Below are 12030 nucleotides of genomic sequence, written 5' to 3'. Positions count from 1 at the left end.
GTTTGTGCCAGTTGTACTTTTTATAGTCACTCCATAATTTATTTAAAAAAATTTTTTTAATTACATTTTTTTTTCATTTGTTAATTTTTAAGAGACAGAGAGAGACAGGGTGTGAGTGGGGGAAGGGCAGAAAGAGAGGGAGACACAGAATCCAAAGGAGGCTCCAGGCTCTGAGCTGTCAGCACAAACCCGATGTGGGGCTCAAACTCACAAACCGTAAGATCATGACCTGAGCCGAAGTCGGACGCTTAACCAGCTGAGCCATCCAGGCGCCCCGTAATTCCACAATTTAATTAAATATGATGCAATGGCTAAGAGTGCAAAAGAACAGTGATTTCTTTGAAAATTGCACCGAATGCTTTGATAAAAGAAAAGTGGCAAAAATAAAAGGGTGTGTTACAGCAGAGAGAGGAGAGAGAGAGAGAGAGAGAGAGAGAGAGAGAGAGAGAGAATGAGAATCTCAGGCAGGCTCCGCACTGTCAGTGCAGAGCCCCGTGCGGGGCTCAAACTCACCAACCGCGAGATCTTGACCCAAGCTGAAATCAAGGGTTGGACGCTTAATCGACTGAGCCACCCAGGTGCCCCCTTTTGCTTTACTTTAAAGAAACAGACTAGAATTCGCTGCCCATGCACGATGGCTGTGATTCATGGAAGAAAGACAACAGGGAGCTGTATACACGGAGACCATGCTGAGAAAAAGCAAAACGCTATGGCCCAACATTAACAGATTGGTGAATGAATTTGCATTTGTGTTTTAAGTAAAAATGAAGTGTCTAAGAGTATATTTTTGTATATTTTAAGTTCCCTGCTTTAATTGTGCTGAGCAGCCTCTTGCACGAATGTCTGATGTACGTTATACAGCAACGTAGACTATTTAAGTAAGTGTATTCATCTGGTGGCATTACACAATTAAAATCATTTTTCCTTCGTTCTCTTTCTCCTGTTTGACTCAATGTATGTGAGAGAAATGTGGTATCATGTCAATGGCACCACACGCATAAATGCAACGATTCAAGCCCTCACTTAAGACCTGGGTGCATCGACTAGGTTAGTTACACTAAGCACCACAGTGGCTCTTACTAAACCAACCTTGGCGTCTGGGGTGTGGCTGGGTAGGAATTAAAATGAACACGGGGTGGGCGTGGGGGGCGGGCACCTGGGTGGCTCCGGTGGTTAAGCGTCTGACTTCCACTCAGGTCACGATCGTCATGATCTTGAGGTTCGTGAGTTGGAGCCCTGCATGGGGCTCTCTGCCTGTCGGTATGGAGCCCGCTTCTGATCCTCTGCCTCCCTCTCTCTCTGTCCCTCCCCCGTCTCTCACACACACTCTCGCTCTAAATAGACAGTAAAAAATACATAAATAAAAATAAATGAACACGGGTAAGGAACTTGCCTTAAAATAACACAGAGGCAGCACGTGTCTCTAGAGCCAGACTGCGTTAGTACAAACTCCGGCATTTCCAATTCTCAAGGGCAAGCAAGTCCCTTAAATTCTCCCTGATCCGGCTTCTCTGCTGAAGGTGTTGTCATGAGCATTCCCTGAGTTCATCAGTGGAAAGTGATAACAGCAGTGTCTGGCAGGGCGCAAACGCCACACAAATGTTAGCTATTGTCATTGCCAGCATTATCAATCGTTATCATTTGGCCTCTAATCTGGTATAATCCGAGTGGCTATTATCCTAAAGGTGTAAAAGAAACAAAATCCCGCACTATCATTTGAGCATGATATGAAGGTAGGGGTCCCCAGTTACTTTCCCAGAAGGAGAAGAATAAATGTTGCTTCAGAACTCCAAAAAAAAAAAAGTTTATTTATAAAATACCGACAAGTTTGACAGGCCATGGGACATCTCGTGGTATATATTTCAAATCAATTTCTTTTTTTACCTTTCATTTAAAAAATAAACCTGCTAACAAGCTATATGACATATAGATATATATTTTTTCTTACAGATAGACACCTGCCACGATGAATATTCTCCCCACAGTTCTTCGTTATATCTTTTAAATCAAAAAAATAAAGATTTGTGTTGGTTTTTGTTTTTGGAGTCTGTATGTGTAAAGAAAGGTAACACGTTTAAATGCTTTTGGTTATTCTTACGGAAACAAAGAGAAGGGGGGTGGTCCCAGGAGGGCATCTGTGCTCCGGGTGGCGGCCAAGGTTGCCACTGGGCAGGACCATACAGAGGCACTCAGATCAGGTGGCTGCTGCTGGGGGCGGGTCCCCCTCCCCGCTCCTGTCCTCCAGCCCCTCACACCACGTGCACCACGGGGAGGGGAAGGAAGCCCCTGCCCAGAGTGGGCTCTGGGAGGCTCTGGCACCTTTGAACGCTCTGCCCAGGGAGGTGTGGGCAGAGACAGAAGGCCTCGAGACAGCGTGCTCTGGGCGGGGCAGCTGGAAGTGTCCGTGCTTCCTCTGAATTGGGGCAGTGTCAGGTGAGGGGACAGGACGGGCGGCCTGGGTTTGCAAACCCCCTGGGGCCCTGGGAGAAAGGCGCTCTGGAAGCCGAGCAGCTTTTTGGTTCATCTTGGCAGTCTGGGCGAGGAGCTGGCGTGCACGCAGGGGGCGTGGCCACGAGGGGGAAGGGCAGTGCTGGTGTGCCCAGCGTGGGCTGCTGGGTGCAACACCAGATTTCCCGAGGGCATGACGAGGCAGAGCCAGAGGACACAGAGGTGTCCTTGTGTCAACCTGCTTCAGGTGGTCACAGAGACAGGGGCCCTGGCATCGTCCGCCCAGGAGCCCAGAGGTCGGGGAGGTTCCCTGTTACCTACGGGCAGTGCCCGGCACATCCGAATGCGACCGGCTGTCTGGTCAGGGGTCGGGAGCCTCCACTGCCCCGGCAGATATGTAAATGAGGGCAGAGGTGTCCTCTGAGAAATCTAGAGTTCTGTCGTGGAGACCTGGGCTTCCAGATGTGGATGGGGCAGTGGGGCAACATTTTGGGTGGGTGGCTATGAACTCAGGGCTGGATTTTCACGTTGGGCACAGCCTGCCTTCCGGCTCACACAGCGTCCTCGCCAGTGCCCTCTCAGGCTCCCACGTTCGAGCGGGAGTGACCCCGGCTGCCTGTGCCTCACAAAGGACAGACGAGCTACCAGAAGGAATCGCAAGCCTGTTTGCGAACACACATCCGTGCATATCTGTGTGTGCATGTGCGTGAGCCCAGGCGTGCACGGCCCTGTGCTAAGTGTGCGTGGGTGTGTCGGCGTGGGGGTGAGTGAGCGCGTGGGGAGGGGGAGGGCGCACATCTCGGTGCACTAGGCAGTCTGTGAAAGGCAAAGGAAATCTGGCCTCGCGCACACACACACGCGCACACACACGGCTTCACGCATCCTGCTCCTCCCCCCACCCCACCCCACTCCCAGATTCCTCACTGGGCTGGGCTACATGAATTCCCTCCTGCAAACTGGGAACTTCCGCAAATGGCTAAACGCACAGCAGATAAGGAAAGGGATGAGGTTGTTAAAAAAAGATGAGATGAAAAGGAGGCAGCGCGGGGAGATCACAGGCGGGTGGCTGCGGATGTGTTGCCATGGCGACACCAGATGTGTACAGGGCAGACCTCAGGCCTGTGTCCTCGTGGGGGTGCTTCCCTCCCAAGACACCCCGGTGGAGAAGCCGGCGTCTGGGCCCCGTCTGCGGAGACACCTGCCAGCGCTCCTGAGGGTCTGGGAGGTATGTCCTCCCCTCAGGCCCCTGGCCCTGCTCCCATCCCCCTCACCTGAGTGGGGGGCCCGTGGGGCCAGGTGCAGAGCCTCGCTTTCCTTGGCTTGCTTCCCAAATCCCCCTTTCAGACCTCCTCTGTTTTCCTCACCCCCAAGACGGGGCCTGCATTCGGCCCACTAAGGGGCCCCACGCCGCACCCGGTGTCTTCCTGCCGGACCACCTCCTCTCCCAGAGGCTGCTGCCCACCCAAAACCACGCGGCTGGGCCAGCTGGGGGCACTCGGGGAATTCGACAGAACGGTTCCTCCCTCAATCCCTACATCCTGGGGCTGAAAGGAAGATTCGGGCCACTAGAAGTGGCTTTTTAAAAGAACATTCCTTAGAGCGGATTGTGTGTGTGTAAAAGCTTTGCTTCCTGTCAGCTATTCTTGTCCTTGGTCCCATCTGACCTGCTCCTCCTGGCCGGCCTGGCTGTACATCTTGGGAGCTGTGTGAAGATTGGATGGGGCCCCTCCTTGCTCCGAGCCCTGGCTAGGCTGAGGCCGGCCTGGAACACATACCCTGGGGTTGGGTCTTTGACTCTTTGTAAACCAGGTGCTGGGCAGACAGCGTAGATTCTGGGAGCTCTGGCCTCTAGACCAGGGGCCTGGCCCACTCCTCTGGGCTTCCGTGCCCCTGTGCTTGGGACTGGGGGTGCTTTAGACGGGGATCACTCTGGGTTGAGAGCGACAGGGACACACATCTGGAAGTGAGTGTCCCGACTGGCTAGGACCCAAAGGGATTTCTCTTGGGAGAGGATCCTTAGACCCGTCTCCTTGCAAGTGCAAGGGGGACTTGTGTGTATGTGCCCGTCTCAGGAGGAAGGGGTGTGTCCGGGGACAGGGGTGTGTCTGCCTAGATGGCCATCCCTCACCCCTGCCTAGCTCCCCAGCCGGTGCATGCTGAACTTCCTTATCTAAGCGCCTTCCTTTCCCTCTTGCTTTAAGGAGGGTGCTGGTGGTACCTAAATTGGAAGGAAGAGGGAAGTTAAGCTTCCTTCTTACATTCTTGACTTCCTGCGTTATGCCCAATTATCCCAGCGATGCCCGGTCAGTGCCCTGTACTCTGTTCCCCGGGTTCAGCTCTCCTGGTCTGTGCTCAGGAAAGTGAATTCAAGTCAAGCAACGGCCGGGTTCAGTGGTGCTGTGGGGGCCTCTCCCCACCCTGGGGCCCTCTTCCTTGGAGTCACAATAAAAAGCGTATGTAAGAAACAAGGAACTAGCTAGGCAGACTCTCACCCCTCAGTTGTTTTCCTTTTTCTAAATAAACCAAACGCTTGGTGGAGAAGTTGAACAAGGGAGGGGAGCGTGAGGAGCAGGCCAGGGGGACGGATTGAACCCCCAGAGGCCTGTCAGCGATGCAGGGGGAGGGTTGGGAGGGGTGTGTGTGTGGGGGGGAGAGAAGGTGAGCTTTGCCCTCAGGGGCGCCCAGCCTTGCACATCATCATCTAGCAGTGGGCCCAGGGCCCCCACACTGGCGGAAGAGGCAGCTGTCAGGACTTCCAGAAGCTTCTTGCCCCCTGAGCACACTGCCTTACAGCTCTCCGGGCCTTAGCTTTCTCTCCCTCCCTCTGTCCCACCTCAGCCCAGGCTGGGCCCCTGCAGCCCGACTCTGCGAAGTCCGTAAAGGCCCAGGGAACCCTACAATCTGGAGCTGACCAACTGTGGGCCACACACACACACACACACACACACACACACACACACGTCCTCCTCCGGTGGTTTTCTTCTCCTCCTTCTCAACACCGTCTTTGCTGGCCCTGGAATCTCTGGAAAAATAAACTCAGGAGGTGAAAAGTTGACTTGGTTTCTCGGTGTTTTTGTTTTCTGGCAGGCAGTGCGGGGAGGGGCGGATGGGGAGTTTGGTGCTGTTTTGTTTTGTTTTGTTTTGCTCTTTCTTTCTTTTCCCCCTTCCGACGTCACACGAACGATGAAAATCCTGCTATAGGAGCCCGGGGGCCGGGGGTGAGGCTGCTGGGGGGGCGGTAGAGGGTGCTCTGCTGACTCGGGGGGTTCGGGGGGTTTTGGGGCGTAGGGGTCCGACTGGCCTTGGGCCGGAAGAGGCCGCCCTGCTGGGCGCTGCTGCTGTTGGCGATGGTGGTGTGGTCCGGCTCGCCCGAGTCGCTCTCCGTGTAGCTGTACGCCTGGGCCCGCGAGATCCCCTTCTGCTGCCTCCGCCACGAGTTGTAGTAGGTGGGGTCGCTGATGTAGTGGTTGACGAAAGAGTGGGCCTTCTGGTGGGTCGGGTCGGCCTCGTACTCACTGTCGCTTCCCTGGGAGGACAGAGAATCGGGGAGTCAGGGGCCCCGCGGGGACGGGTCCGTGTGCCCAGGGCTGCAAGGTGCCAGGCACCCTGGTTTGAATCTCTCAAGGCCTGGACTGTGGCCACCTCTCTCCCCCTCACTGCCCAGGGGGCATAATGCCCGGATGTGCCCACCTTCCTTGCCTTGGGAGCAGATCGTGGCGTTGACACACACAGCCTTGAAGGGACCCGATGTGGATCGAAGACCTGAGTTCTAATTCTTTTTCATTGAAGGGAACTTTATAGCACATGAAGTTAACTGTCTTAAAGTGTAAGATTCAGTGGCTTTTCATACACTCACAGTGTTTGGGCATTACTCCACGCGGCTCCAAAACATCTTCATTGCCCTGTACCCACTGGCGGTCGTTCCCCCTTCCTTCCCCCGCCCCCACTCCTGGTAACCACTTTCTATCTCTGTGGGTCTACCTACTCCGGACATTTCCTACGGGTGGGAGCCTATAAAACGCGCCTGTTGTGTGGCCGGCTTCTTTTGCTCAGCATATCATGTTTTGGAGGTTGAACTCATCATGCCTTTTCATTTTCTGTATTTCTGATGCTTTGACATCTGGGGCCTTGCTGATTCTGGAGGGGCTATGGCTCCTGGGGCTGGTCAATTTTTGGAGCTAGCGAATGCCCTTTCATCACCAACCGCTGCTCCTAATCACCCCAGGGGCCAGGTACCAGGCAACCAGGGACAGCCCCTGTATCCCAGAGCCCACTGAATTGATTCATACTAACCTAAGCCTGCTTCCATAATAAAGGCTCCTGCCCATGCGTCCCTCCTGCTTTCTCTGCCTCTGGGGGACCCTAGTGCTTTCCTGAATGGCCCTGCATGGTGTGATGGGTCCCCTCTTCTTGGGAACTGTGAATAATAATTTTTTTCCCCCGGGACAATCATCTCTTCATCTCCTGGCCTTGCCATACCTGAATAGGAACAAAGCCTACATTTTAGGACAGCTATTCATGTAGGATGTACTGAGTTCCGATCTCGGTCTACCTCTGACTTACTGTGTGACTGGGGACAAAGCCAGGGCCAGACTTGGAGAGGCTCCGGGCACTGAAAGGACGCTGGTGCTCACCCACGTTGTGATCCAGAATAAAAGCAACATCCATTTATAAAACGAGCATGAGAAAAATATCAACAAAAGCTCTGAATTTCACACGATGATTACCCTGTAGCTTTCCCCGATAAATACAACATATTCAGTTTTTCTTAAAACTGTCGATAACTTTGGTGTCCTCACCATAGCTCCAGCTGCCTGAGGGGGAATCAGCCAAGAGTCAGGCCGGGTTGCGAAGTCAAACAGCGTTCCCTGGTTCGGATCTGAATCGTGGAGCTAAAAATATCATGTGCCCCTCCCCCACCCCAGGCTCCCAGCAATGTTTTGAGAACTAAGAAGAGGACAGATGGGAACACGCTTAGAACTCTCTGGAAGAGATGCGCTCTGATTTTAGTGAGGCTCAGAAGGCCTCGCTCAGGTCGCCGCGTCCCTGCCCAGCTAATACATGGAGGCGGTAAATTTTATCAACATACTCTGGGTAAAGCTGTACCAAATAGACCCAGTGAACCCAATACCAATGAGTCTGGGATGACGAGCTGTGTCCTGCATTACAGGCAGAGCAAACGGAGAGTTGTTGACCTTGCCCCAAGGGGTCTGAGCTATGGGGAGGCGCAACGTGCACTTGCTCTCCGGAACCCCAAGTCCTGTATGGCATCCAGCCCCTTCATGAGAAAGAGCTAGAATGTACAGAACTATAGCGGTGCCAGCCGCGGGAGCAGGTGCTCCGTCAGGAGACTGTACTGAACTCTCACACCTTGGCCCCGTCACAGCTATTGCTCTGGAAGTGCCGAGAACACCAAGGCAGAGAGGATGAGGGTTTGCCCCAAGAGATGATGTGCTGGGGGACTCAGGTCTGCCTGATTTTCCAAAGCCCACACATGCTCCACCCCGCTCCTCCCTGGAGGTCACAAGATGGGAATGAGAGCCCCTGTAACCTCCCCGTGGGGATGACATACACCCTAGTCCATCTGCAAATTTACGTCATCTGCCGCCGCCCCTCCTCCACCTCATCCCTCCGTAGAGATGCTCTCCTTACCACCACCCTGCACAGGCTCCCAGGACCTCAGTCCTCTTGGCAGTAGAGACAATGGAAAGTCCCTCGGTGTCCCCATGACGCAGTGCAGCACAATACAAGCCCCTTTCTTTGCCTACTGCCCAGCTGCCAGCCCAGGAGGGAACAAAAGGGCAGTACAGACAGGGGCTCCATATGCCAAGAGTGGGGAGGAGGCTGAGGGCTGGGCACCCGATGCCTGGGGCCGCAGGGAGGCCGCCCAGAGGCGGGAGAAGTCTGAGCAAGCCATGGTGGATGCCACGAGGCAGGGGGCTGGGGGGGCTCTGGTGCAGGAGCAGCGAGGGTCTGTAAGTGTTGGGTGGTGGAAGGGGGCACCCCACACTTCTCTCTGTGGGACAGGTCTCTCCGGGAGGGCCCCCACCAACTGGCTTGAAGAGTTGGTAGTGTCATTGGTAGAGGTTCTAGAACTTTGGCCAGCCCCAGAAGCCAGTCTCCATCACCGACTCTGTCCCTCGCTAGCTAGCTAGGTTAAGTCTGGGACGCATCACTTGGCCTCTCTCAGCCTCGGTATCCTTGTCTGTAAAATGGGTAGATGCCTGCAGCTCACAGGGTGAAATGATGGAACGTTGTAAAAGGTGTTACTGGGGAGACAGCGAGGTGGGTCTGGGTGCGAAGGCCTGGAAGCCCCCAAGGAGGGATCAGAAGGAGCAGGGGTAGTGGAGGCCGGCTCAATGCTCAGGTGGCTGGCAAGGAAGAAGAATGTTCACCTCCCGTCCCCCAAAGTGAAGCATCACTAGGGGGGATGGGCCTCTCTGGTCCTCCTGGGGGCCCAGACCCCAGAGCCCATTCGTGCTAACGATTACGGTCGGCATCCGGCATCCCGCATTCGGACGGGGGTGGAAAAGCGACGGAAGCCAGAGCGGCAGCGGGGGTGGGGGTGGGGGAGGTGCAGGGGGCTGGAGGCGCGCCCGCCCCGCCCCCAGCTCTCCGCAGCCAGGGAGGCGGCCTTTGCATTTGCGCTGCTCTCCCGCTTCCCTCTCCTGGAACATCTGTTTCTTTTCTGCAGGGGGGTGGGGTGAGAAGGGAAGAAAGCGAGCGAGGGTGGGGGGGACCCAGGGCGCCCATTCGGGCTTTCAACTCTCGCGCGTAATTGAATGCAGCTTCCCGGTAACCGACCCAGCACAAAGGGGACCTTTCACGGGCAGTCCCGCCAGGCCGCCAGGCAATCAGGCGACTGCTCCAGCTCCGGGCCTCTTAACAGCTCCTCAAAGCCACTCAATCAGCAATTACCGGGCCTGCGGAGGGGAGCGGAGGGGCGCGGGGAGGGGGTCGGCGGGAGGGACGCCCCGGGGAAGAGCCGGCAACAAAAGAGAGGGGGGCAGAGGAGAGCTTTTTGGTCTCCCTCTGTTGCCAGCACAGCGCAGGGACGTAGGGGCCAGGCAGGGTGCCCTCATCTTGCTGAATCTCCTGAAGTCTGGTGGGACTGTGCTGCCCCAGGTGACAGGAGGTCCCCTGTGCGGCTCCTTTGGAGGCTGGAAGCCGGAGTCGCCGTGGCCCGGGGGCTCCCTGCACCCGTCTAGGCTGAGGCCAGCTCTACATCAGTCCCTTGGACGCCCTTCCCCTGGAACCAGGGGGCCTCTCCTGCGCATCGGAGGTGGGGGGATGTGCTGAGTGTCTCCCTCTCTAGAAGCCCCCACGAGGCGCAATTTTGTCAGGCATCTGGGCTTCTTGTACTAAAACAGCTAGAAATCTCCCAGGAATGTCCTTGTTCGTTCTTTCTTTCTTTCTTTTTTCCTTCCTTCCTTCCTTCCTTCCTTCCTTCCTTCCTTCCTTCCTTCCTTCCTTCCTTCCTTTCATGTTTATTTATTTGAGAGAAAGTGGTGGAAGGCAGAGAGAGAGAGAGAGAGAGAGAGAAAATCCCAAGCAGGCTCTGCCCTATCAGCACAGAGCCCGATGTGGGCCTTGAGCCCACGAACCGTGAGATCATGACCTGAGCCCAAATCAAGAGTCAGATTCTCAACAGACTGAGCCACCCAGGCACCCCTCCCAGGAATGTCTTTTTAAAAATGTCAGCTCAGCGGGGCCTGAGGCAGTGGGGATTGCCCACACTTCTAAGCTGTGTGATTACGGGCAAGCTACTTGACCCCTCTGAGCCTCAGTGATCCCAGCTGTTAACTGGGAATCCTGCAACTTGCCTGGTGGGGCGACTGGATTTGAAATGAGAACGTGCACAGTGCAGGACTTGGCACAAAGCAAGGGCCCCACGTGTAGCGTTGCCTCTTTCCTCCGGGCTCCCTCTGCCCTGCCCGTAGTGTGTTTCTAGTTTGGCACAAGCCTGGGCTTCCTGGGCCTGTATGGGTCAGGCTAAGGAGAAGCCGGAGATGGGCCCCAGTGAATCTCTTAGACTCACGGCCCAACCCAAGAGGCGAACACTGATAAAAGACCGGAGACACTCAGAGGGAGGGGTTGTCAGAACCACTCAGCCAAACGCACACCTGCAAACCTGCACGGCTCCTCCCTTCTCTGCATGACCCAGTCCCGTTTGCACTCTGAGGCCCAGCTGAAATGCCACCTCCTCCAGGCAGCCCTCTGGGAATCTCCAGGAGGATGGGACCTTCCCCCAAGATACCTCAGAGGGCAGCACCCCAGGAGACAGGAAGACTTTTGTTTCCCATTTTCCTCCTGAAAATTACGGCATGGCACCGTAAAATTTTAATACGTGAAAACACGTGAGTATTCGACGCACGTGGTCTTCCCTAATGGATCATAACGCGGTTAATGCAATGTCCCTGAGAGTCGGTCCTGCTCACCACTATAGCTGCCACATGGAAACGGTGCCTGGTACTGCTTAGTGGGTGCAGAGGAATTCGCTGTTGAATAAATGCAGCAAGGAAGGAATGAACGGGTCCCAAGGAGGACAAACCAGCAAGATGGCCACACAGGGCCCGACCCCGGCGTGGCACACAATAGGTCTCAGGTGGGCCTGGCTTCGTCATTGGTGGCTCCCTGACTCATGCAATAGATAACCCCGCCAGGCTTTGCAGGGGGCTGTGAAGGTTAAGTGTGCCATTCTGGAACAATCCCTAGAGTCATTCTTGGCCACCGGGAAGGGCTCCGTAAACATTCACCATTAATGACTGGGTGCTCAAAAGTGTTACAGAAAACCTAATTTGTCCTGTCTGTTTTCTTACTTTTCCACATAGGCTTAATTTCACTGCAATGGGTTTCCTGGGGCTGCCCAGGAAGTCACAAAGACTGAGTATTTATTAGAAGAGGCGTGCCCTGGGCCGAGAACTCCTTTTCCATTGAGATTTACTTGTGTGCTATATAATTTTTCTCCCATACTTGGGCTCTTATTTTGAAAATGACGTTGGAATGCAGCCATGCTTTGTTTTCAGAAGTTATATCAAACAAGCTATGGGTTTTCAAACCTCAGCCTTTGTTTCCTGCACCCCCACCTCCCACCCCCAGCCTGGAAGCCCCTTCATCAACACCCCTCTGGGGACAGCCCTCCCAGCCCCAGTCTTCCCACAGCCCCGTTAAACCACTTCTTAACATCTTGTCATGCGCGTTTGTTTATAAGCAACGCAGACTTTTGTTTATTACCCTATCACAGGGAGAGGGCCGGGCAGATTTCTGCCAATTTTGGGTTGTCACTTTTGGGTGGTCTGACTTGGAATAGAAACCAGGCAGCATATGGAAAAGTCACTCTCAGAGGATGCAGGGGGAAGGGTATACTTCAAAAAGTCAGGCCCTCATTCTCCAGAGCAGTTGAAACGGGGCCGGGGGGGGGGGCCCATGTGCCTGCTGACCCTCAAGGATGCCCCTCCAGAAGCCATCCCATGCGGGTGGACTGGGGAGCACCCGCCTGAAGCCCCAAATTGCAAGTCGCGGTGGCTGATGCTCTACACAGCAGACACCGGCTCGTACTTGAGCCACATGTCACAGAGGCGA

The 12030-nt window shown here is 54.9% G+C and overlaps 1 protein-coding gene across 1 annotated transcript in view; it reads right to left on the bottom strand.

Moving 5' to 3' along the window:
• Positions 1-5620: 5620 nt before the first annotated feature.
• SDK2 (sidekick cell adhesion molecule 2) overlaps positions 5621-12030 on the bottom strand; it is a 259629-nt gene continuing 253219 nt past the window's right edge. The window contains 1 exon segment of the mRNA XM_047080554.1: positions 5621-5974. Within this exon segment, the coding sequence (XP_046936510.1) occupies positions 5621-5974 (354 nt within the window).

Source organism: Lynx rufus, unplaced genomic scaffold (assembly GCF_022079265.1).
Source record: "Lynx rufus isolate CCGP_SWC_20201006 ecotype Redwood Valley unplaced genomic scaffold, mLynRuf1.p SCAF_18, whole genome shotgun sequence".
Classification (NCBI taxonomy): domain Eukaryota; kingdom Metazoa; phylum Chordata; class Mammalia; order Carnivora; family Felidae; genus Lynx; species Lynx rufus.
This window is presented reverse-complemented; position numbering and strand designations above follow the sequence as displayed.